At 43.5% G+C, this 27,327-nt stretch overlaps 1 protein-coding gene across 1 annotated transcript in view; it reads right to left on the bottom strand.

The window, feature by feature from the left end:
• TSHZ2 (teashirt zinc finger homeobox 2) overlaps positions 1–4,844 on the bottom strand; it is a 265,595-nt gene extending 260,751 nt beyond the window's left edge. Inside the window, exon 1 of the mRNA XM_068524655.1 lies at positions 4,531–4,844. Coding sequence (XP_068380756.1) covers positions 4,531–4,570 — 40 coding nt within the window. The 5' untranslated portion in view covers positions 4,571–4,844. The remainder of the gene's footprint in view (positions 1–4,530) is intronic.
• Between the last annotated feature and the right edge of the window lie 22,483 nt (positions 4,845–27,327).

Below are 27,327 nucleotides of genomic sequence, written 5' to 3' on the forward strand. Positions count from 1 at the left end.
GCCTCAAGAAGATTTTCATTGTCGAGAACTTTCTCATGCCCCCTCTTCCTTACCTGGCTTCCACTAGAACTCCCTATCACTTGCAGTCTGCTGATTAGGGTTAATGTATTGTGTCCTGATATGGCAGATTAAAAATGAAATCAATAAATGCCTACAACAAATGGGCTTTTGAGATGTCCCATTCAATCTGGGTCTTTAAGGGTGAGGGGAGAGGAGGGAGAAGGAAATCGTGAGGGGAGTGGGAAAAGGACCAGTTAAGCAATCAATTTCTATCCAAAACACTGTGTGGAGGATGTGATTTCAAGGTACCTGTCCTTTCTCTTTTCAGGGATCTGCCTTAAATAACAAGAATAGCCTGAACAGTTCACGCTGCTGAGCCCCTTTGGGGGTGGGGGTGTGTATTTATTTTTTCCATTCATCTGTTAAAAATCATACTGTTTGGGTAAGTGAAGGGGTCTATAGCATGCGGTATTTAAATCTTCAAGATGGGAACTTGTCTTTCTGAAGTGTGCTTAAACAAAGTGAGAGTGCCAGGGTCGGGACTCCACCCCGATTCCTATTCTCTTGAACCCCATTCCACTTGCCAGTGAATTAAAGGTAAACTTCACCCCGAGCTGTCTGACCCCCCCTGCCCTGCTGGTTTACACTGCTGAAACCTTGCCCACTAATCCAGTCATTGTCATCAGGAGGTTGAAAAGGAGATCGCTCAGGTCATCTCTACACTCCACTGCAGTATTCCGAATTGTCCCTGCTGAATATGTTTCCCATGTAAATAACCTGTGCTATTAAGGTGCAAATTGCAACTTTTAAGTAATGATTGCTAATAGTCTAATGTTTACTGCCACACAAGGACATTCATGAAAACAAAATCTGCATTATTCATCTCCATATTAAATAAACAAAATAAATTGAGGGAGCTGTTCTCTCCTGCAAGACTTTCCTCAGATCTGGATTATCAAATAGCTTCTGAGAGTCAGCAAGAAGAAAACATTTAATCTCTTTGAGTAGGCAGGAGCAGACGCCTATAATTTATATATACGTTAGATATTCATATATATATGATGCCCAAAGATTTTGCGTCCTATTGCAATTGGCTGGCATTATATAAAAACAAGAGTTCAGGATGGTGAAATAAAATATATATTACACATGCGTTATGTACAGAGGCTGCGATAGAGTGTAGAAAATAGAAGGGTTACAGTGTAAGTCTACAGTTTAAAATTTTTAACTACTCCGCGTCTTGCAAAACAAAAACAAATCAAAACACTGTTCTGTTTTATTTTACCTTTCTGCCATCTTCTCTATCTTCCCTACAATGGATGGGGAGAAAAGATGCTGGTACAGAATCCTGCAATATTTTCAGGTAAAAGTAGATACGTTTGAGTGGTGAGTGAAATATACATCCAAGGAAGCATGCACACACACTCATACATACACAAACCCCTGGGGTACTGCAGGCTGCTTTCTAAACTTTTTTCCTTGCCCGAAGTAATAGTATGGTAGAATAGCATAGCTTTAGAAAGCCAGGAAGAATGACATTTCGGAGGGAAATGTTCTGACTTAGCTGTTTCCTTAAAGAGAACTGCCTACCTCACAGCCCTTCCCTTACAGGAGGGAGAAATATAACCAATAAAGACTAACATCCCCCATCACTTATCATATCATCTCGCTCATTCTAACCGCATACCTGCTTTATTAGAAAGTTCCGTAATTGATTCCTTGAAACGTGGAACTTAAAACTAATAATGCAAAGGAATCAAATTGCCTCAAACAGTTCTTGGGAAAGAGATTCTCAGTTCTGATTCACTCACAGGCTTTTTCGATGTTACATTATTCATTCATCAAGCTAGAAATCAAGCTTTCAACATCAGCCCATGGGAATAATTACTTACAGTTGTGCATTGTTTAATTTTAAGCAGTGATAAAAGTTAGTATGGCCACAATCCTAGAACCCACCTTGTTCTTCTCCCTGCACGTTAACTGGCTAAAGAATCTCAAAGTGGCTAACTTTACTTGTGAATAACCACGTCAGCTAAAACAGAGTACAGCATCGATGACTTCAGGTGAAAGAAATATTACATGAAAGAATACCTGCTTTGGTAATATGTGAGTAAATAAATACCGTGAGAGGGGCCCCATTGTGTACAAAATGAATTATTCCCTTTCAGCTGGACAAGGGCTTCCACTTCTTCCAGTGAAAATAATAAAAGCCATGAAAACAAACACATAAAGACACTAGGAACACAATAGGCCAGAAAGCTGAGACTACAGTCAGAACTTTCTAACACACACATACACATACACACACTACAGTAAATAGATAAGCTAGCTCCAATAGACACCAGCCTAATGAAAAGGATCGAATTTAAATAATGTGATACAGCATTGTGTTACGTACACCTGGATCCTCATTGATCAGAGCATAATTATGATCAAAGTAGTGCAGTTCTGAGCAATGCACTTTTTGTAATGAGCTGACCAAAGGAGACATGTCCAGTCATTCTGGTAATTTAAATTACTGCCTAGTTGTTGGCCTTTACCGGAACAACAGGGGGAAAAGAAGAGTAATTTTCAGGGCAGTATCACTTCTTGCTGGACTGTTGCCCAGGGTTCTCTTTTGGGACAACAATAAGGACGTTATCTCTAATAATCTAGCTATACTTAAATTTATGTTGCTAGAACTGAAAGAAGCAGGCTCAGTCTTCCTGAGTCTAAAAGGCCAGCGCACACCCCAGCGCTGTTCAGATTGCAAAGCAATCTAAGTTTTAAAAAATAAGTGAGCTAAATGTAGAAAAGGACAGGGGTAGGAGGAAGAAACTGTTTGCAAAAGAGGTAGCTTGAGTTGAAAAAAGAGCACCTCATTGACTAGGCAAGTTCTAAATAGATACGGTTCTAAAAATACCTAAATTATTTTGCTCTTGGAAATACATGAATCAAAGCTTCGTAAATGATATTTCCCCATGCAATTTGAACCAATCTATACACCGTTAGGGATCTGCACTCAGAAGGGAAGATAATTGTGGATATCTCAAAGCACATGTACTGCCATTCATGCTGGAATCAGGCCACGATGGAGGATGAGCTTGGTGGTCCAGCATGTTCAGATACAAACACCCACTTTGCCCAGATTTGTGACTAACTTTGGATTTGCTCTGAGGGTGGCTTTTCAAAGTTTATGAAAGTGTTCCACCGAACTTCTTCTCCCTAATGTTTCGCTCGAGTTGGAACAGAAGGAAATATTGTGGGGGGCTCTGCAGAAGACCCGCCTTAACTGATGCTGCCGAAAGCATGAGGGTAAAGACAGAAAGAAGGGGGAAAAAAACTTAAGCTTTTTGCTAAAGCCCGATTCAACTGAAGGACACAAAGAAATAAAAACGCCCACACTAAAAGCCAAACAAGATAATAATTGTGCATGTCTGGCTCTGAATCTAGAGGGCAAGGCTTGCGTCACTGGCACTCTGAGTTACCATGGTGAGTGATTTATTGATATATATCAAGAATGAATAGATCAAAGGCAGCGAGATGACAGGTGATCAATCAAATGTCAAATCAAAACTAGCAATCAAATGGAAAGCTGACTTTTCAGTGGGTGGGTCTGGGAGGAGAAAAATGAACTTTCATATCACACTTCCGAGAAGCAAAACCCCAGCATACTATTAAAAAAGCAATTAAGCAACCCAAAAGGAAAAAAAAAAAAAATCTTTTACAAGATCTAATGTACTGATCCATTAACCTGTTCCTCTCTTTTTCTTTTTTCTTTTGGAGGAGGGGTGGTAAGTAAGAATTCAGATGGGATAGTTCCTACCATACAAATCAATTTACAAAGTTTGCAAACTCACTCTGGGCAAAGAAAATCCAGAGCTGTTTCAATATTCAAGGGGCATTTTTCTTCCCCTTTTTTAAGAGAAGGGAGAGTGTTGATTAGATTTCCAAACGTGGATCCTCTTAGAAAACATATTCAAAGGTTCGTTTCCTGGGGTGGTTTTTTTCCACCTTGGTGATCAAAGCTAAACTCCTATGGCTCGCCCCAAAGCCAGCCTTGCAGCCCGGGGCTGGGGCACTGCTCACACTTCAGCGTCCCAAACCCCAGCCAGAGGAGACGCTGTCCCTCGAGGCCAGAAGCCACTGGCACTGACCACGCGGAGGGATGCGGGGGTGGAAGGACTGTCTCCCCACTCCGCACCCCAAATCCTCAACCCAACTTTGGCCCGAGAGGCAAGAAGCAGACTGGGAGAAAGTTAGGGGTGGGGTAGAGGGTGGAGGAAAAAAAGTTTAAGGAGGGAAGGCTTGGTGGGATAGCTTCCCCCAACACCCCCCCATCGGAGCCTGGAAAGGGGAGGATTGGGGAGATTGGAGAAGGCGAGAGAGGATGGGGTTATGAGCCGGGCGGAGAGGGGCACCCGGAGCGAACTCCCCCGAAAGCCGAGGGGGGTGGCGTCCTGGGGCACCCGGGGCGAAGAGGGCGAGCGCGGAGCTCGGCGCACCGGGCAGCCCGGCCGGGCAGCCCCGAAGCGGAGCCGTTTCTCTTACCTGCCGCCCGCTTGGGTGCCTGCTGTTTCCTCCTTGGCATCGCTCTACTTCGCTCCAGTCCCACTTCTGGCGCCCCAGCCCCGAGCCGCGCGCGGGGGCCCGCGGTCTCTCTCGCCTCTCTGGGTCTCCTCCGCCTCCTGCCCGGTGGCTCCTAGGGCGTCACTCGGCCTCTGTCCCCCTGACGATCCCCCCTGCAACTCCTCCACCACGGGCCAGAGACCCCCCTCTCTGGGTGGCAGACACGGACGGCTGTGCCGGCTGGTTGGAAGTAGAGGTTGGTTCTGCCTTGTTTGTTTGTTTGTTTTGGATTTTTTTTTTTCCTCTCTCTTTCTCTCTTTTTGTTTTTGCTTTTTGGAATTTTTTTTTTTTTTGGTTTGGTTTTTTTTTTTTTTTTTTTGGTGACTGTTGAGACACTTGATTTCTTTATTAAACATCCAAGACCGGGTTCGGATGGAAGGGACGAGGGACGCACACGCGCGCGTAAAGATAAGGAAAAAAAAAAAAAAAAGGCAATCCTGGGAAGGTAGTGGTTTCTTCTTCTTTTTCTTCTTCCTTCCCCTCTTTCCCTCCTCCTCCTCCTCCTCCTCTTCCTCCTCCTCCTCGCCGATCTCTATGGCGGATTCGCGCTGGGGGCAGAGAGATCACTCACTGTAGGTTTGCGGCTGCTGTCGGATCCCCGTCTGTGAGTGATATGCTAGAGGACAGGAGCGGGTTTGGGAAAGACAGAAAATCTGGAATTCACACACACACACACACACACACACACACTCACACACACACACACGCACGCACGCACTCTCGCTTCCTCTCGCACACACACTCACACCCCCCACATATGCACACACACACACACACACGCACACGCTCTCACACACACACAAGACAGGGCGAGGCGATGCCAGCAAACATCGATCCCGCGGAACAAACTCAACATTAACAAACTCCTCCTCCTCCTCCTCTCCCCGCGACCTGATGACAGGGAGAAATTTACTCCCCAGCCGCAGAACGCCGGACAGAGGGAGTCTATTAAAGGGACAGTGTCCCGCCGGGGAGCAGGGCTGGGGGCGGGGAGCCGGGCGTGCCACCGGGGCTGGCTCCGCCGTGCGCCCTCTTCTCTGGTTCGGCGACGTGCCACCCCCCTTCCACCACGCCCCCCCCCCCCCGGGCTCGGGGACACCCCGTGGGGGAGGCGTGAGAAGGGAGGGGATGTGGAAGAAAGGGGGCGGGGTGATGGCAGGAGACGCAGGGGCCCAGGTGAGCTGAGCCGCAGGGACCATTAACAGGACCATTAACCATATTAGGAGCATGAGAACTTATGTTCCTTTCGGGCAGGGAAGGGGGTGGGCACCTTGGAGTGATGACCACCATCCTCTAAATCTCTTAATCTAACCACAGAGATGTCCTCCCCACCCCCTTAAATTTAATGCCCTTGCCTCTCCCACCTTCCTGCTAGTCCCTGGACAGTCATAAAAACAAGAATCTCCCATCTGTCTCCTTGATAGTTTAATCACATAGTCCTCTTTTTGTCTTGTTTAAATAATATTTACTGAGCACCTACTATGTGCCTATTCTGGAGACACAGCAGCCATACAGAAAGGGAAGATCCTGGCCCTCTCAGTGTTTGTGTTCTAATGAGGAGCAGACAAGTCGCCCCCAGATACCCAGTCTTTGCTTAAATGTCACCTTCTCCCAGAAGCCAACCTTACTTAAGAGTTTCACACACACATCTCCACTCCCCATTCCATTTCTCTATTTTATTTTTCTCTACTGGGCTTATCAATGTCACACATATTATCACATGTATTATATACAGTTTTCTATTTTTATTGTCCAAATTTCCCCTGTAGAATATAAGTTCTGTTGGGAGGAGGGGTTTTATATTCCCAGCGATGGCAAAGATCACAACATGTAGTAGGTGCCCAGTAAAATATTTGAATGAATGAAAAGCAAACCAATAAGATAATTTCAGAGTGAAAAGCTCCAAGAATTTGTTACAAGAGGGTTCTGTGACAGTGTCCGCAAGAGGGGGCAGCTCTAGCCTCCGTGCAGGAGATGTCATTTGAGCCAACATGTGACAATGGAGCCCTGATATGGGCCAGGTACCTTTTGAGCTGCTGGGGACAGGCTGAACATGGACCCTGCCCTCAAGGGACTGTTGTTCCAGTGGGAGAGACAATTAAAGGGGCAAGTGAGGCCTGCTGGGACAGGGGTTGTACTTAGAAGGGGGGGGCCGTTAACCTGGACTTGGAGGAACGGAGGATGCTTAGTTACCAGGTAGGGCTTCCTGGGAAAAGTCAAGTCAAAGCTGAGTCCTAAATATGGAGGAGTTAGGCAAAAAGGGAACTCTGACAGCATGTCCCTAGAATAAAAAGCCAGGCATTGTCTAAGTCTTTCCAAGGGCTTCTCCTTCCTGCATTAAAATGCCCTGAGGCCCTTGTTAAATGCACATTCTTAGGCCTTACTCTAGAAGAAAATGTTCTAACCCTGGCACTACTGACCTTTTGAGGCCATAATTCTTTGCGGTGGAGGCCATTGGTACATTGTAGGATGTTTAGCAGCATGTCTGGTCTCTACCCACTAGATGCCAGACTCTTCCACCCTAGTTGTGTCAACCAAAATTGTATCCAGACGTTGCCCAAAGTCACCCAGGAGGTAAAGTCACACCTAGATCTCCTAATCAGAACCTTCTAGGGCCCATTGCCCTTGACCTTCTAAGTCAGAAACTTCTGGATAAGGGCTTTGGAATCTGCATTTTGACCAAACAACTCCCAACCCCACAGGTGAATCTCCTGCTCATTCCAGTTTAAAAACTTCTGCTAAAAAAGCCCTTGTTGTTCTGGAATCAGACCTACCCCGGATTGCTAACTATAGAGCCAACTCAGGCTTAGATATTAAAGTAATAATTACAATAATTTAGGAGTTCAAGGGGTGACATTGTTACTGTGGTCACTGTGATGGGCTTCACCAGCGCCCACTCCTCACTCCCGCCCCCTGCCATGTACTCACTGCACACGAGGCCTGACCTGTACGATCTGTGGTGCCTTCTGCCTACAACCTACCTGTCACTTTTGCCCTCGCTCATGGGGAATTACCAAGGGTGACCCGTCCCACAGATATTTTTCTAAACAGTTCTTTTGGGCCACAGGAAACTTTGTCCATCCTACCAGTCAGCTGCAAGATGTTACTGTCACTCTTTGCAAAGTGCTGTTAAATCATTTTTAACATCCCTGCACAGGGGCAAATGCTCATTTCTCCCTCTCACGTATATGGTACAAATTGTTAATTCACTCACCCTAAATCACCCAGGCAGCCTCCACCCATTACCAGCCCCACTCAATCCCAGCCTAGTCCTTAGGCAATGAGGCAGAGAAAACCCCACTTCATAGTTGGCTACGTCAGCAAAAGGGGCATTAGTACTAATTAATTCTAATTACCCAACACACCTTTATGGAGCTCTGTGATAGGAACCATAGCTTATTGAGTGAAAACCCCACAGTCCTGTCATTAAGGAACCACAGTTATAGGATCAGGAGGTACAGAATTAGGCCTGGACAGAAAGAAGACCAAGATTGCGGTAAGCTCACCTTGAATCTGCCATATTCTGCAGAAGCCCTATGCCCGTTGATTTGGCCTTTGCATTCCATTCAATCATTTAACAAATATCTACTGTGTTAGGCGCCAGGTATTGCCCTGAGCACAGGAGATGCTAGAATGCATAAGATAGGATCCTTGCCTTCAGAAAACATCTGTAAAATGACATCCAAGAGACTGGGAACTAGGAAAGAGGGAGTTCAGGAGCTGGACCCAGCCTTGGAGTAAATCAGGTGGGAAACAGGCAGGAGGAGTTGACTCTGTGCTACAGAATCTCTCCTAGCTGCTCTCCAGGATTCTTCTCGAATTTTACCTCCACTCTTGCCTCTTTCTCAATAGCTGGTTATATAGTCGGGGACGGGGAGCTCACAATATCTTCTGCAAAACTTTCTTTTAGCTGGCTATGAACTCATTCTTGGGCCCACACTTCTAGAGTGTTCTTTCATTAATTTGTGTTTTTTCCTACTGCTACTACTGTAGAGTATATAGCTTGGTTATCAACAAAGATTTTGGCTACCCCAGTGGGTGCATAACACAGTGGTACCAAGATGTCATTCAGTGGTGTAGACATAACATTGAAAAATGTTGCATCACATAGTGAAAAGGTTGTTATTCCCTTTCAATCTGAGGAAGTGTCTGTTTGGTGCTAGTATGTCTTTTGTGCCTATCACTTGCTAACTTTTATTTTCAACCAAGAAACCACAGATGTCTGACTCAAAAGCTTAGGAGAGGCAAGAATACCTGGCTAGACTTTTTTTTTTTTTTTCTTTTTTTTTAAAGGCAGACTGCCACGTGCAGCGCCTCATTTGGATGCGTCTGGAGTCTTGGAAGCTTGACTACCCTACGTTCTCCTACAAATGGACCTTGAGAGCTTGTTTGGAGGTTCTAGCAGGGGAGCTCAGCTACTTGTATACCCTTGACCGAAGAACGGTCCTCCTCTATCGGGGAAGGTCGTCCTCTTCGACCGAGCGCGCAGCTTCGGGAGGGATGCACATGGAGCGGTGAGGGAGGAAGGGGACACCCGCCTCTGGCTAGACTTTTTTAAAATGTTTTTTTTTTTTTATTGAATTCACTTTGTTTACCTCTATCTTAGAGAAAGATACTGCTCTCCATTTATGGTAGCAATCCATTTATGGTAGCAATCTAAAGTTTAATGTAATTCATGGGTTTTAAAAATAAATATACTTAAGGAACAACAGAGAATAAATAGTGGTTCAGGTGGGATGTGAAGATGGCAAAATGTGAGGAAGGCGGTATGGGCATGTCTAGAATTTGTAAAATACTAAACCACAGACTCTGGCACTTTCGGAAACTTCTTCCAAGAGTTGGTGGCTTGGAATAACGCTATGTTTAAGTCTCCAGGGAACTTAGCATCCTAGGATCCAACCCTCAAACTCTGGGATGTGTAAAGGCATGAGCTGATTGGAATGACTCAACCATACCTTCCAGAACACTTATTCCCACACTGGCTCAACATCAAAATCACCCGGGGATTTTTTTGGTAAGATAGAGAAGCACAGGCCCCACCCCAGACTTACTAAATTAGATCCCAGGGTGGAGCCAGAAAATCGGAAATTTTGTAAGTTCTCAGGTGATTCTGATAAGGTGCCAGGCACTGGAACCTTCCCTGGGCAAGGGTTGAATTTTGTAACAAGTGAATCAAGTTAGTAGAAGTTGCTGCATGCAAGGGACAGGCAGGGCATCTATTCTTGGATTCACTCAAAAGGGTGGTTGAGGAGCCTTTTCAATGCACCCACAGTGGCCCATGAATGCCCCATTAAAGCACATATGTATTGTATTATATTTTTGGCGGGGGTGTAGTTTGCCTGTCTTACTGCTGGACTGCAGCCCAACGCAATTAAAGCAAATATTCTCCGAGTGCCTACCTTACGCTAGTCACTGCCCTGATTGCTGGACACCGGGGCAGCCTGTGAAATTCTTGAGCGTCTTAGTTTCTGTCATGTCTCCCATACAAGTTTCAGGGCTTTTGCATTTACTCTTCCCTCCAGCAAGATTCCTCCCCCCAGATCCATTTTTCCTCTTTACTCTCAACTCCAACATCACTTCCTTCTGCCCACCCTATCTGTCCCACTCTTTCTCTCATCCTTCATGGCACTTAAACCACATGTAAGTGATTTCATGTACTTGCCTCTTTATTTTCTGTCTCCCCTAATTAAAACATAAGTTCTATCACCTATATGTCTCCAAGTCCAGTGCAGGATTGGTGTTCAGTAAAAATTTTGTGGAATGATTGAATACCGAGCTAAGCATACTTGCAAGGAAGGATAAACTTTAGAAATATCTTAGGGCTTTTGTTAGATAGGGCTGTACAGCGTTTCAGCCTGTGTGCCTCTTTCCAGTTGATGCTGTCCTCCCCTCCCCAACTTCCCTCCCTCTTTTCTCTTCCCTCTCTCTTACCTATTGCCTCCTTCAGATCCTCCCTTAATTACTGCCTCTTTCAGGAAGCCTTCCAGGGTGGATCCCATGTGATTCAAACTTCTCTAGTCCATATCTTCCCCAAACAAAGAGACTCAATGTAGAGTATGACTCCAAATATATGAGCACACAGGCAGACAGAACTCATCTTGAATATCAGGTAGGTTACCTTTGACAGTGGGTATGAGGAGCTTCTGAGGGGCTGGTATTGTTCATAACTGGGGTGCTGGTTATGCTAGTGTGTTCAGTCTGTGAAAATTAATTCAGCAGCATGCTTTTGATTTGTGCACTTCCTTATCTGTACATAATGCTTCAATTAAAAAAAGCAGTGTTCTCAAACTTTGCTGCATATTATAATCAACTGGGGTGATTTTAAAAATCCCAATGCCCGGGTCTTACCCCAGACTCATTACATCAGTCTGTGAGGGCGGGATCCAGCCATCAGTATTTTTTAAAGCCCCCAGATGATTCCAATATGCCGCCAAGTTTGAGAGCCAGTGTACCATACGATTTTGCCCTTGAGGATATAATTCATTGCCTTCCTCTTCTGTCATTTAACTCATTCAGGATATCTCTCTTCCAGTAACTGTTCTGTGAAAACTTTAAGGTAGCAATCTCTGGTTATTTCCTACCCTCCCATGACACCTGGTACAGCATCACGCTGAAGGGGAGAACTGGACAAGAGGACATGCCAGATGGATGGTGGAGAGTGACAGCAAGAGTAAAGCAGGGTGTTGTGACAGAGAGTGCAGGCGGCAGGGTCCACACAGGGTGGGGGTCATGGAAAGCCTTTCTGAGAAGATAACATTTAAACTGAGATCTGGAAGACACAAAGCAGCCAACCAGGAGCCAAAGCCTGAAATTGGAAGAGATTTCTCTGCTTCTAAAACACAAAAATGCAGCTGCCAGGTCCCAGGTTGAGAGAGCCAGCCAGCCAGCCCGGGGAAAGGGGAGCAGAAAGGAGGCAAGAGAGGTGAGTCATGGTGGGCGGGGGGTGGGGGGGAGCGTGCACATCACTGGTCATAATATGGAGTTTGAATTTTCTCCTTTCAGCCATTGATAAATGCTAATTAATTCATTTCTTTACATCCTGAAACACCTAGTCCATTAGACTGGGTTTGCTCAACCAACACAGAAGACACTATGTCTTATTGTACTGGGTGGAAATTTGCTCCCTGAAAACAGTTAAGGTGGATGACAAAGTTTGGGGATGCTCGGGCATTGGCAAGCTTGCTTCTGTGAATAAATCCTCCAAAAGTCATTAGCTTCTCTTTTTTTAAGAACTATTTTGATGTGGTTAGGTGTAGCGTTTTGCAACAGCAATTAAGCATGATGCGTATTTTAAACAGGACAACTGCTGAGTGGGAAGGCTGGGGTATAGGAGCTGCTTGATTGAACATATATCACATTTTCCTTGGAGGTGACTACTTGCAGTTGGTGACAGTGTTTTGCTGCTGCTGAAGAATCCCGACCACGTCGCTGGCCCAGTAATCCATTGCTCAACTTCATTAACCACAGGAAGACATTAAGTGAATGTAAGGACCGGAACAGCCTGGAAACCATGTGACAAGCAGCCTTTAAGTTCTGGGCTCCGGTATATTTTATGCCACCTCAACTGTGCATCAAGCTCTCCTCCCTGGACTCATTAGAACTGTGTGCCCAAAGGTACCCCTCAACTTTCAGAAGCAAATAGAGTATGATATAATTTGCTCTGAGAACACCTTTCTGTCTTATCAGGGAGCATGTCTTATCTATTATGATTAGGCATTAAGCATCCTATTGTCCTGAAAATTTCATGAGATTCTACCCCTGCTTGCCAGGATTATGCCAAAGTGACTTGTCCTGGATGCTGTGTTCGCCCATCAATACAGCTTGTCTTTTCTGCTTAACTATTGCTGGGAAGGCCAACACAGCTAAGGAACCCACAGACGTAAAGTGGTTGAATAGTTCCGGACTGTTGCAAATCCTCTTGTGTGTCTTGAAGGTTTGCGTGTCTTGCTTTTGGTTCCCCAAGAAGCACACACCCCAAGATAAAGATTTGAGAGCAAGTAGTTTATTTGGGAGATTATCCTGGAAAACTCCAGTAGGGAAGTGGGGGAGTGAATAAAGAAAAGGTTGCTGCAGGCTATAGGGGTGTGTTACCAAGCAGGTTATCACAGCGGGCAATTGCAACTTAATCCTGCTGGGGGAAAGCTGGGAGTCAGTGTAGATTATGCACTTCTGAGATATCCCTTCTGAAGTATGAGAGAGCTGGGGTATCCATCTACATTCCATCCTGAGAGCTGGGATGAGGGCCTCTCCTGGCCTTCCCTGCAGGCAAAGAGCCACGGGTGCTGGCAGTTAAAGCGGAGTGTGGAGAAGTGGGCCAAGTACCAGGCGATGTCTGTTGCATTGGAATCCCCCAAACTGGGAGCTTCACATGGTCAAGGACCAAGACTGTCTCTTATTCATTGCAATGTCTCCACTTAGCCTAGTGCCAGGTACACAGCAGAACTTCAATAAACAGCAGACCTTCAATAACGATCTAGCGAAGGCCCAGTGTATTTGAAAGCTTCACACGATGCCTCTTTTAGTTGCTCCCTCTGTTTTAGTGCAATTGTTTATAATGTATTTAGTGCTTAGAAGTCTTTTTTTTTTTTTCTTTTTAATTTTAGCTGTTACATTCTGTGCAAATGGATTGCAATTTGAAGTCCACAGTTCCTATGGTAAGAATTTTGGTAGGAACTTTATAAATTTATTTATTTATTTATTTTTGCTGTGTTGGGTCTTCGTTTCTGTGCGAGGGCTTTCTCTAGTTGCGGCGAGCGGGGGCCACTCTTCATCGCGGTGCGCAAGCCTCTCACTGTCGCGGCCTCTGTTGTTGCGGAGCACAGGCTCCAGACGCGCAGGCTCAGTAGCTGTGGCTCACGGGACCAGTTGCTCCGCGTCATGTGGGATCTTCCCAGACCAGGGCTCGAACCCATGTCCCCTGCATTGGCAGGCAGATTCTCAACCATTGCGCCACCCGGGAAGCCCAGAAGTCTTTTCATTCGCTGATTTTGTCAGTGTTCTCTCTCCCCACAAGTATGCTCACCGGGGCAGGGGGTCTCTCTCCTTGTTATATGTCTAGTAGGGGCATAGAGTAGGGTTCTCATTATTACCATAGCTCAAGCTTTTAAACAAGATGAAAGACGTGATCCAACACTTAAGTGTGTTCTTAAGCATAAGACGGGAGCAGAACATTTGAAATTAGGATTGTCCATAGAAAATACAGGACACAGAATCACTGTGTGCTGCCCAGGTAGGCACTAGGAAAGAAAGGTAAATGTAGGTTTGATGTCAGACAGACCTACATTTACTATTTACTAAGACTATAACCTTGGGCAAGTTATTTAGCCTCTCCGAACCTCAGTTTTCCTATCTGTAAAATGGGCATAATTACATCACCAATTCCATTAGGGGCTCAGAGAGGATTATGTGACCAAACATAACATACTTAGCACAATACCTGACACGTAGAAAGTACTCCCACATTTTTAGCTTTTTCACTCTTTTTCTAGCATATGTTGATTGACTATTGTTTACAGAGTGCTTTCAGCTGTACCTGAGGTTTAATCTAATCTGTACTAAAGGATAAAACTCAATCAGCTCAATCCTCTAATTTGCAAGGGCACCAATGGACAGAAGCCAATCGGGGAAGCTCAGATCCTCATGCAGAAAGTACAAAGGCGGCAGGGCACAGGTCCCAGCCATGGGCAGCAGAGAGCTCCCGCCAGTGCCCTCTTCTCCCCTCAGCGTATCCTCTTTTCCCACTAAGGTTCATTAAGCACCTGCTCCATGCCAGGCCCTGGCTTGGGTGCTGGGGACGCAGCAGGGAAAAAAGGTCCTGCCTGGTTCTTAGGGAACTTAAACATCTAGGGAAAGACAGGGAAATTAAACAAATGGTAATAATAGTAGTTAACATTTACAAAGCACTTGGTGCCACAAGCTATGCTAAGCACTTTAAAATATGAACTTATTAATCCTTAGAACAATTCGACGAGATAAATTGCTTTTGTTGTCCCCATTTTACATGCGAAGACACTGAGGCACAGAGAGGTTAGATAACTTACCCAAGGCTATGGAGACAGCCAATGGGGAAGCCTGGATTCAGACCCTCCCGATCTGGCTCTAGCTGGTATACTCAGCCACCATGCATCACTCCCTCTCGGTAATGCTGCAGCCACGCGGACTTTTGCATCACAGAATGTCTAGTTACCGCATTGCTTTTCCCTGTTTATACTCCGCAGCGTAACAATTCTTAAATTTTAACCTGTGTATTGTCTCCTACAAAGTTAAAATAGATTCCTGGGCTCCATCTCGAGAAATTCAGATATAGTAGGTCTGGGGTGGGGTCTGAGACGGTGTTATTTCTAACAAGATACTGTGAATTCACAGACCACATTTTGAGTTGCAGGGTTCCAACAGGGGTGCTTTTTCCTCCCAGGGGACACTTCACAATGTCTGGAGATGTTTTTGATTGTCACGATTCAGGGGTGTGCTACTTACTGGCTTCTAGCGGGTAGAGGCCAGAGATGCTGGCAAACATCCTATAGTGCACAGGAAAGGCCCTTGCAAACAAAGACTGATCTATCCCCAAATGTTAATAAGGGCCAGGTTTGAGAACCCCGGGCTAGAGCATGGCCTCGCCAACTTTAATGTATAAAGCAATCATCTGGGGATCTGGCTTCAAATGCGGGTTCTGATCAAGTGGGTGGAGAGTGCCTGGGACGCTGCGTCTCTAAGAAGCTCGAACGGATGACGCGATGCTTCTGCTCCGGGGACCACACTTCGAGCAACAGAAGCTAGAATATGTCCTGCACAAGCACAGGTCTTGAAGCAAGGCTCAGGGCGCAATGAACTCCTAAGAAATAAAACCCAGACACCATCCTGAATTAGTTCAGAACCAAAGGAACTGAGTTTCCATAATCCTCCTTCAACTCCCACTGTAGCAAGTTTTGCCCTTAAAGAAGGTACAGGGAGGCAGAGCGGCTCAGAGAGAGGAAATCTCCGTTCCTCTCCTGGACGCAGTTAGGGGCCGATTTAAAATGAGGGAGGACAGAACTTGGTCAGAACTGCTTTCCTTCAGTTCTGAAACATCAAGTAGAGTATATTGTTGCCTGGAATTGTGGCTTCTTTCCAAGAGCTGCACACTGCACCTGCCTGACTTTCAGGTCTGCAAATGCGAGATGAAAAAGTGGCTGTTTTTTAAAATGGTTGCTCTCTTGGGAAAGGGGTATGGGAGAAAATGGACTCTCTGCGTCCAGCCCTCCAGAGATGGCACCCCAGCCCTTGTGATAAATGGCAGCATTAACAAGGTTTGGTTGAGAGGGGACCTACAGATTTATGACTTCCTGTCTCCGCCAGCAGATGTCATTATGGCTGACAGAACAGAAGGCCTTTCAAGAGCTAGCTGGGGTGGAGCTAAGAAGAGGGAAAAAAAATTAAATAAAAGGCGGAAGACAAAAGTAGTGTTCGCTCAGTGGTGCTATTGTTGATACTGTCATTTTAGGGACACAGGGAAGTTTTACATTAAACCGAACATCTTATAATATCTTTGAGGTCCAGCTTCGAAGATTTAGGCAGGAACTCTCAAATGAAGGACAAACTCATTAGCTTCACTTAGATAAGAAAACCTGCAGGGTTTTGTTCCTAGCCTATTTGTACCTTAAAAGTTCTCTGGGAAGAAGTGAACGCTGCACTGAATAAACATATATTTTACTCTGGAACATCATTTGATGGGTGTTTAAATATATTTATTTTACAAATTCAGCAGCCTGTTCTGAAATTCCTTTGATATACATAAAATTTTACCCATTTTTAAATTGTTTTATAGGGTGTCATTAGTATTTTATGGGCCAGATTTTTTGTGGTATTGAAAAATGATATAAATTTGGCATTTATCATTGGGCCCCCAAACCCATGTTAATAAGTACCTCTGCTTATTACTTACTTAACGATAATTACAGGTCACATTTGCACATTTCCTCTTTCTAATCCTCACCTGAAGATATACCTTCTGTAGGTAAAGGAAGCATTTTTTTTTTTTTTTTCTAGCTGATTCTCTCATCTAATGGATACTTGAATGTATTCTGTGGGCTCAGGTAATCAGTGCCTCAAAGTGTGACCCAAAAGGAACAACTCTGGTGACAGATGCTAGGCTGTCTTTAGTCCTGTCATCAGCAAATTATCCCCCATCAGGACCACACGACCAATGTGCCTGGGCAGAAATAAAGAATCATGGAGACCTTCATGGAGGACGGCTACAAGATCCTCTTATAAAATGAACTCATTTCGAGCCAAAACTTGATCCAGAGACTTCTTCTATAATTAATCAATAGCTATGATGTTAATGCATATGTGGTAGTGAGTATCTGATTTTTGCAATGACACTGTAGGTATGAAAATGGCCACCCCATAGTCCCTTTTGCAGACCACTTTGGAGTGGCAGTATGGTGGTCTGCTTAAAACCCGGGCTCTGGAGACTCATTCTCTGAATTCTTTTTCTGACTCTTTCACTCACTACCTGTGTTATTCTGGGCAAGTTACTTAAGCTGTTTTGTCACCTGTAAAAGATGGACAATAATAGCACCATTGTCTTACCATTTTTTTAAACGAAGATCAAATGCAATGATCATGAAGTGATTAGCTAAGTGCCTGGCCCAGGGTAGGAGTTCACTAAATTAGCTATTGTTGTAATGATTAATGTTAAAATACATTCCCTCTTCACTATTTCTCAGGTAGATGTGTAGAGACATAGACTAATTCATTGGCCACCCAGAAAAGAAATCCAGTAATAACAAAATAACAATAACGTTGATTGTAGCTGTCATGTATTGAGTGCATACGAAGCGCCAGACACTGTGCTAAGTGCTTTACGTGCAAAACCTATTGATTTTAATCCTTAAAACAACCTTATGAGGACAAGTTATATTACTCCCATTTTACATATAAGGAGACTCAGATTGAATAGTTTAAGCCAGTGGTTCTCAATGGTTTGGTGTGCATCAGAATTACCTGTAGGGCTTGTTAAAACACAGATTGCTGACTCCTTTCCCTAGAGTATCTGATTCAGTAGGTTTGGGGCGGGGGCCCCAAGATTTTCATTCAAAAAATTCCCAGGTGATATTGCTGCTGATTTGGGGACCACACTTGAGAACCACTGGTTTCAGTAACTTGTTCAAGGTTACATACACAGTGAGTAAGTGGCAGAGTGGATTTTCAAATTTAAAAATTTGAATATTTAAAAAATGTATTCTTAACAGATATCTATATTACTTAAACGTTCCTTACATCAAACTTTTGAATTAATGGTTGATGGTTGAATTCACAGAGCATAATGTTCAGATAACTACTTGTTTGAATTAAACATTCTCTTCCATGATGCTCCTCATGGTGCAAAATAGTTTGCAATTCCCTAGAAGGGGAAAATTTCAGGAATATTTTCAAAAGGAGCAGTCCTTATACCATCCCCACACAACCACTGTTGAGATCCACAGCAGTCCTGCTGGGGTGGAAGAGAATGCAAGGCCTGTGACCCACCCCAGCTGGAGAATTCATTAGAAGTTCCAAGATGGAGCCCAGCTGAGCAAGCTACACCTGGATGCCACCTGTTACTGAAAGACACTGTATTTCCTCTTTCCCCAACCTGGAAGGGATCTCAAAACACAGCCCACTGGACACCCAAGGGCCCTGGAGATGTCTCCGTTGAATGTCTAAGGTCTGGATTTCTCCACAGTCCAGGTGAGCCTCTTAAAACCAGTCAGCCCAGGGGACCATTGGTATAAGCTGCACTGTGGAATCAGAACAGGGACGTGCTCTGGCCCACACTGGAGGGTTTGGGAACGTAGGAGAGAGACCTCAAGACGCGCCTGGTCAGAGATGTGAATGGAGACAGAGGACTGAAGGTGGAGAGCCAGGATAAAATCCTAAGTCCCTTAGTGGGCACAGTAATGCAACAAAAACGTCATTAGTATCTTCCTCATTTCGCTGCAATTGAAAAGAACTGGAATTCAAATACATAGACAAGATGCACTTCAAGAAATGGAAGCACTCAAGGACTTGAGAAAACAGATGAACTGAGGAAAACAAGTAGTGCCATTGACAGAGGCAGAAGATGGTTACTGGAAGATCGGGAATTCCTATTGCCATGATCGGGAAGGGAGAATAGAGAAGACCTTGGACTTGCTTTCAGGAGACTGGGATTCTACTGCTAGCTCTGTAGAGAGCAGATCAGCTGGTCCTTGAGGACCCTTCCTTTCTGACATAGAAAGATGCTATTTATTCATATATTCACTCATTCATTCATTCATCCAACAAATATTTGCTGAGCACATATTATGGACCAGGGGCTGTTAGAGACTGGCCTGTGCTCTTTTTTTTCTGGCAGCACCTGCTGAAGCTTAATGCTCATTCTGGTTGTATGACCTTGGGACTTGCACTCAACTCTGGACCAATCACTAAAGTCAGGGGGATGGAATATTGCTGAACCCGGGACAGATGCTCTCTTTGAGGGTAGGGCTGCCACCTGCCTCACTTCAATCACATCGTTTTAGAGACTTGGTTCTTAAAAGAAAAATTAAGGAGTTGTTACCAGAAAGGTGGCACATGGATGTTGGACAATCAAAAACCATAAAAATTCACAGTAATATCTAACCTTCTATTTTTGTGCCTCACTTTCCCCATCTGTAAAATGAAGAGGTTAAGATAAAGTGAAGTCCACACATTTTTACTACAAAGGACCCCTTACTTGCTGTCCTCTGTTGCCCACCGTGGGGACCAAATTAAACTAAATTTGAAAGATTTTGTCTATCATAGATCCATTCATCCATCAATACATCCATCTGCCATTTGACATGTTTTTATTGAATATCCACTAGCTTCCTGTCTTGTTCTAGCACTGGGATTATAGCAATTGTAGTTTGCACAACCCTGGGGCCTCTGTATCAAACCCAGACTCATCAACATCCAGGCTTCGTATTAGATGAGATAATTCAAATCTTCATTGTTTAAGCCACAGTTAGAAGTATTCTGCTACTTGCAGTTAAAAGCATTCCTAAATTGATAAATCAGATCCAACAGAGGCTCCTAAGCAGCTTTTAGTAATGAAGATGTCCAGTGAATAGGTAATTTCAAGTGTCACAAGAGTCCTGAAGAGGAGTACAGGAGCTTATATCTGGGAGAACTAATCATTTTTTTTAAAAATGCTTTTAACAAGCAATGACATTTTTCTACCATGTTAGAGAATTAGATCAGAGTTTGGCAAAATTTTTCTTAAAGGACCACACAGTAAATATTTCTGCTTTGCTGGCCATATTGGCCTCTGTTACAACTACTCAACTTTGCTGTTGTAGTACAAAAGAAGCCTCAAATGATATGTAAATAAATGGGTGTGGCTGTGTGCCAATAAAACTTTATTTACAAAAAAAGGCAGCTGGCTAGATTGGCCCTTGGTCCATAATTTACTGACTCCTGAATTAGGTACACACATTGAGTATGCAATAAAAAACAGGCAATCAAAAATAGTTTATAATATACTTATTAAAATATGGCAAATTTCTCAAAATTCTGCTTTTCAGATTCCCAGTGCCAAGTCTTTAAGCTCACACATTCTGTGACTCAATGATTCCTCTACCATGCCTTCCCCTTCTCGCACAGAAGTGAATTGAGTGGTGGGTCAGCTGGAGAGCTGCCCAAAGTACTAATCTCTAACAAGTTTAGAAACACTAATGGAAGAAGTTGGAAAAATATACATTTCCCCTTCTCTGATAAAGAGATATAGCACTGTAAAGTGAAAAAGGCAAAGATACAAAAACATAACATTTATTAGCCCTGGAATATTTTTGCTGAGGATTTTTGTAGCTAACATACACAGCATTTGTAGTCAGCTCAAAGATGGCAGTTGTGGTTAGCAGAAATTCCAGAACCACATAATGTGTGGTGTGCTGTGATTTACAAGGGATGTGATTTATATTGTGAATATGAAACCTTTTAATATACCTCCCAAGAAGTTGCTTGGTTCAGAAAAGTCACAAAAGAATGCCAAAGGAAAACTAAAACTGCAGAAAAGTTGGAAATATTTTGTCTTACTTTTTAAAAGAATATTGACTCTGTTTCAACTAATGTAAGTAAACTGTAAGTCGTACTGATTCTGAAAAAAAAAAGTCTTACAGGAAAATCAGATTCTCTCCACCCTCAGTGCCTATATCTTGGGCAAAATTTGAAAGGACAGTGGATTGAAAAGTCACTGGATTATTAGTGCATGTGGCTCTCATTATATTAAGGCCCACAAACTTAACTGCCTGTTGTATCCAGGAAGGTAACGAAACGAAACATATTGGATTTGAGGCAACAGGGAATGGTGGGGACTGAGGCAGACTGGAGAGCTTATGACCTGTCTAAAGGTGGCAACCACTATACAAGACCACTGTAGACTCCAGTCTATTGTTTTCCCCCTTAGGAAAGATCTCAAGATCTTTATAAGAAGATGGTAATCTAAACTTTTACGTAAAAAGTTCCCTACTGTAGAAATTTTGTGCCAACCAAGTAAAACATATTTGTGGTTCAATCATGCCTTAAACTGTAAGCCTCCCTCTCCCTTTCTCTTGCAAACACACACACGCACACATACACACACACAAGCACCCTCTTCTAGACAAGAAACACTCCTTCAACCACTATAGTCAGGAGACGCCCGACGATGCTAAAGTATAGCTGTGCATCTTAGCTGATCCGATTTCTCAACTCTGCCTTCCCAGACAAGATGAATTGTTGTAGAACATGGCATCCCTTCCCGTATCTCAGGCTATGGATCTATTAGTGTCACTGTTTATGGAGAGGAGAGGAGAGAGTGATAATTTATACATACATTTGTTTTGTAAAAATTATACTCCCATCCTCTGATTGGCTTGAGTCCCCCAGAATATCACTTCTCTGTGATAAATAATGTGTCTGGGAGGGGAAATGCTAAATCGTCTAAGAATTTCAAATTTTTATATTGCCGCTTGTAACAAACTGTGTCAGCCACTGAGCCATGCAGATTTTTCCCCTTCTCAAAAATGTCACAAAAAGAAAAGCGATCACAACAGTTTACACACGCCAAACACATATGTCAAATAAACAACATGGAAAGAATTGCAATTGAAGTACCACCCCTGTAAAGAAACACAGTATTTAATCTGATTTTAATTGAAGTGTTGCAAGTCGATACCTTTTGTTTAGTCAGGACACAAAGCAGATATAAAGGAGGGTAGTGACAATAATCTTACTCAAGACACGTTGAACGCTGGAACTTCTGAGCCACTTTGGGAGTGAAAAAAATACTACACTTACTAATATTAAAGAAATATTATTGCATTTAGTGGAGAAAATGCTTCCAAGATGGTAATGAATAAGGTAATGCAGACGTCCCTCAGTATCCATAGGGGATTGGTTCCAGGATTCCAGAAGATACCAAAATCCAAAAATGCTCAAGTCCTTTATATAAAATGACATACTATAGTCGGCTCTCCAGATCTGCAGGTTCCCCATCTGTGGATTCAACCAACCAAGGGGAATCGGAGGCAGTATCCACGGATCTGAAGGGCCAACTCCACTGCCAATTTAGTGCAGTTCAAAATTGAGCTGCCTTATGCTTCAGGAAGATGCTTTTGGGCACTCAGTAGTTAAAAAAAGAAACTGAATAGTTTGGTGTGGTGGACCCCAGGGGTTTTTCCTATCTAACTTCTGTTCATCTTCCTCTTTCAGACAACACCATGTGCAGTGTAATTCTCTCCCATGATCAGCCATCCATTTTTGTGATGCTGATCCTTCCCCCAGCTTTAGGGGGTGAACTCTGATTGGCTAAAGCCAACAATCCTGTCCTGTCTCATCCCTCTGGCTACCATGGTTTGATTCGTGATGGAAGAAACCCAGTCAAAACCAATAAAATCTGTGGAGAAGTTTTCTAGGGCTTCTGGGACAAAAGAAGTGTCTCAGCTCTTTGAGATCCACTCCTTCTGCGGTCTGTGTGGTACGAAGATACAAAGACATGAACATCTTCTTTGCTACTAAAACAGAAGACCATGGAACTGCCAATGGGAACTCATTTGAAGCCTGAAGAAGTAGCTGATTCCGTGGAAGACAGAGAGGAAATATAGAAGGGAACAAAGCTGGTCCTTGATGGCACTAGATCAAACTGTACCTGAAGCTAGCCCTGCCCCTGGTCTTTTCAGTGATGCAAATTTATGTGTTCCTTCATTCTTTTTTTAAAATGTATTTTAAATTAATTAATTAATTTATTTATTTTTGGCTGCGTTGGGTCTTCGTTGCTGTGTGCAGTCTTTCTCTAGTTGCGGCGAGTGGGGGCTACTCTTCGTTGTGGTGCGCGGGCTTCTCATTGCGGTGGCTCCTCTTGTTGTGGAGTATGGGCCCTAGGCATGCAGGCTTCAGTAGTTGTGGCATGCGGGCTCAGTAGTTTTGGCGCATGGGCCTAGTTGCTCCGTGGCATGTGGGATCTTCTTGGACCATGGCTCGAACCCGTGTCCCCTGCATTGGCAGGCGGATTCTTAACCACTGCACCACCAGGGAAGTCCAACATTCCTTCATTCTTCAAGCCAGTTTTTGATTTCCAGTCATTTTCAATGGAAAGATTCCTAACTCACCACTTGGTTTTGTCAAGTTAATGATGACATATTAATACCTTTTCAATGAGTTATGCTGGGAAAATGGGGTCATACTGTGGGTTTCTGCGTCACTGTTTTGTTTAGTATGTTGTTTTTGATTGGAATGAATACCTTCTTAAATCATTTTCTTACTACTCTCTCGTCCACACTTTATAACACAGATCAGGTACCACTTCCCTATGAATTCATTACTGAGTGAGAATTACAAACCCTCGAGTTTCAGATCTATTGAGGCTGCCCCAAGTTGTGGTTAAGAGCATGTGTGTTACATTAGATAAACATGATTTTGAACCCTGGCCCTGTAATTTACCAGCTGTGTGACTTTGGACAATTCACCTAAACCCTCTAAAACACTTTGCCCAATCTGTAAAAATGCTGTTAATAACAGCATCTTACCTCAGACAACTCTTGTGAAGATGAAATAATTCATGGTGCATGACAGAGAATAAATGCTCAATAAATGCTGGTTGCTATTGTTGTTAGTTTCGTCATACTTATCAAGAAATCCACCATATAGAAAGAGCCCAATAAATCTAATCTGAAGTTATTAGCCCAATAAATATTTGCTACATGAGTAATTAAAAAGTTGATGAATAGATGGTAGAATGAATACATGAGTGAATTAAAACATAATAATGAAAAAAATGAATGAATGAGTAAATGAATGAATGGGAACTGGAAAGTGAGAAGCAAGACCGCAAGTAGAGGGGCTGGGCCAGGGGATATAAAGGGGGAGGAAAGAGTGGAAAGACACTCTATGCTTTATGGAAATGCCCTTCCCATGACCTGTGTTCCCATCAGGTAGAACGTTCTGCAATGCTGCTCCCTTCCTACGCTCATTACTGCAGGTCATCTGTTGGGAGCTTTTTGATGGGCAGCTTTACAGACAGCATTAAGCAGCACTTATGGCCAAAGTCATCATACTCTGTTGAGCTCTGTGTTTAGGGTGTCCACATCATTTCTTCTCCTTTTCCACGGGTTCTAGTCAGTGCACAGATGGAATTCGGCATAGATGGCTTAATTCCTTCTAATAGCTCCCCATAGCCTCTGAGATAAAAGTCAAAGGACCTCAAGACCCTAAAGGCCAGTAGGAATAAGTAGGATAATGTGGACATTCACTGAGTATTTACTTTAGTCCAGGCCTAAAGACTTGGCCAGAGCAAGGGAGCTCACCATCCTGAATGGAGTACCTCATCCAGCCTTTACAGTTGTTTGTGGCAGCTACTCTCATTAGCTCAACTTTGCTGATGCAGTAGCAGAGATACATAAAAACTGTGTTGTTGCATGTTCAATATCACAGGGCTAGGAAGTGGCGTGGACAGTACTTTATCCCAGGCAGACCACACCCGGAATCTCTGTGCAGAGGGCTTTAGACTTCATTACACTCTACCTTGTGTCAGTTCCTAGAGCATTTGAAGCTATAACCTTAGTTGCCCTACTGCTTCCTTCAGAACTCTCAAAAATGAACTCTACAGAAATGAGTTTCTTGAAATAAAATTCTTCAGATGTGGACACATTAGAGACACCTTGAGATAATTTTAAGAGCTCATATTTATAGATTTTTTAAAAGAATTTTTAAAAAAGTTCCCTATCTTATTCTATTGATCCTTAACAGCCAGTAGACAGACACTTGGACTCCTATTTGGACTCGGACTTCAAGGGTCCATATAGCGTTCTTGGTGCCAGACATCTGAACTACCAGTCTGGTCCTCACAGCCAAGATTGGCTGGGCTGGCTTTAGCTGGAATTCTGTTTTCAACACACTTCCATGTCAAACTGGCCAGGGAGCTATGCCATTTGCAGGGTCCCAGCCCCCAGCTTCACAGAGCAGAGTTCAGAGAAGGGATTTGGAGCTCAGAAACAATAGCTTAATAACTAGCACACGGGTAACTCACAGAAGTTCTCTCCATTCTGGGAGCAGGCTGCAGTCCACAGAGACGGGTCTTGGGCAGCCACGCCTGTATTACGTGTACTTGTCCTCCATTGGCTGGAGCATGGACACCTGACTCAAGTGAGCCAATCACATTCTGTTTCCCCAGAACTGGCACTGACAGATGGTAAGTTACATTCTGTCACTGAACCCAAATCATATAACATCTGGGACAGCCATATTCCACCAAACAGATTAAGCACAGAGAAAAAACTCTCTATAGTGATCATAGTCTAGAGTAAAGAAAGTGAAGTAGAAATTAAATGAAAGGACAGAGAGAGAGAGAGAGAGAACCCTGATAGCTTTCTAGGTCTTGAATTCAGTCTCTTTCTGAGAGCTGGCTGTATTCCAGTTTTGTGTGTTCGCTGAGATATCCCTACCCTTATAAAACATAACTGGACATTTTGCACCAGCTCAGTAAGTTGGTTTCTATTACTCACACCCTAAAAGCACAGATTAATAGGACTACCAATTCTTTTTACTGCTCAGAGCAAGATTCAAATTCTTTTTGAGACAATGTAGCTTACATATAACACAATAAATAATTTATTGGTCAAAAAGATGGTTGGCCAACTTCCTTGAAAAAAGGCAAGAAATGGGCAGAGCTATTTATTCAATGTTATTAGCAACAGGTGACTATCAACATTTCTGAGTTGTCTCTCAGATTCTAATTTCCTTAAAAATTTTTTCCTTATAATTGGTAATTTTAAGAAAAATAATGGTAGTGGTCAAAGAAATTAGAGGAGGCAGAAAGTCAGAAATCAGGAGAAAAACTAACTGTAAGTCAAGAAGACAAATGGCCATTTTGATGAGAATAAGACACACTTCCAGGAAATGTCTTACCTTGTATAGGATATGGTAATGTTGCCTCCAGTGACAGCCTAACCCAATGGCTAATATGAGAAGGAAAGTATGGAGTGGGAGAAGGAGAGAGTGTTCTCTCATTGTCAGAGAGGGAAACTAGACTCAAGCGAGCTTAATAGGAGAGTAAAAAAACGGTTTTCCACTTGGATCTAAGAAGAGCATGGCTAGTGCAAGCTTTAGGCATGGCTGGATCCAGGTACTTGAATGATGCCACCAGGAATCATTCTTTGTACCTCTTGGTTCTACTTTTGCTTGTGCTGGCTTCATTCCCAAGCAGATTTTTATACATATAAGGTTGCCAGATTTAGTAAATAAGAATGCAAGACACCCAGATAAATTTGAACTTCAGATAAACAACAAATATGTTTTCTTTTTAGTTTAAGTATATCCCATGCAATATTTGGGACACATTTATACTATAAAGTTGTTCATTTATTTGAAATTCAAATTTAATGGGGAATCCTGTATTTTATCTGTCAACCCTCCTCCTATGTGGTGGCAAAGATGGCTGCCAGCACTTCTAGACGTCTGTTCTATTAATGTAGCAGTCTCAGTGAAAAGGAGGCTTCTTTTCTAAAATTCTAATATATAGAAGTCCCAGGGTTGTGTCCCATTGAAACAATCCATGAACCAATCACTGTGGCTTAAGAAATGGAAATAATGTGATGGGCCAGGCATGGTCTGTGGCATGACAATGGAAAAGATGTGGCAAAATAATAGTTGTCCATGAAAAAAAAATTACACAGACTTATAAATGGTTGGAATGGAATATAGAAATAATTTTAGTTCAAGCTCCTCATTTAGCAGATGCAAAGGTGGAGCCTAAAGAGCTCCTTTATCTTCTTCAGGCAGCACAGTCGTGGGGGAATCTGGGCTGGAACACCCCCCTCCCACTTCCTCACCATCCAGGGCTCTTTCCATGTACCCCGTGGCCATCGCCATTCTGATATCCACTGGATAAATCAATTAGCACCCATGAGGCCTCGCCCTCTCTCTCTCTTCTCTGTATACAAAGTGAACAGGTAAAAAGGAAATGCTTGTCAAAACAAATCTCTATTTGGTTTTCTCCATCTATGGGACGATTTCTGTAACACGTCAATCACTTTGTTGCAAAATAGCCCCTCCAACACACAATCCACATTTTCCGATGACACCAGCCTGTCAGTCACTCACTAAATCAAAGCCAAATTTCATGCCAAGCAAAGACCAGGTTGTCAATTACTTTGTCTGCCACACATCCACCAGAATCACCTGACAGCTACAACTTTCTGTTCTCAAATGGACTGGGTCTTGTTT

The sequence above is a fragment of the Eschrichtius robustus genome, chromosome 16, assembly GCF_028021215.1.
Source record: "Eschrichtius robustus isolate mEscRob2 chromosome 16, mEscRob2.pri, whole genome shotgun sequence".
Taxonomy (NCBI): Eukaryota; Metazoa; Chordata; class Mammalia; order Artiodactyla; family Eschrichtiidae; genus Eschrichtius; species Eschrichtius robustus.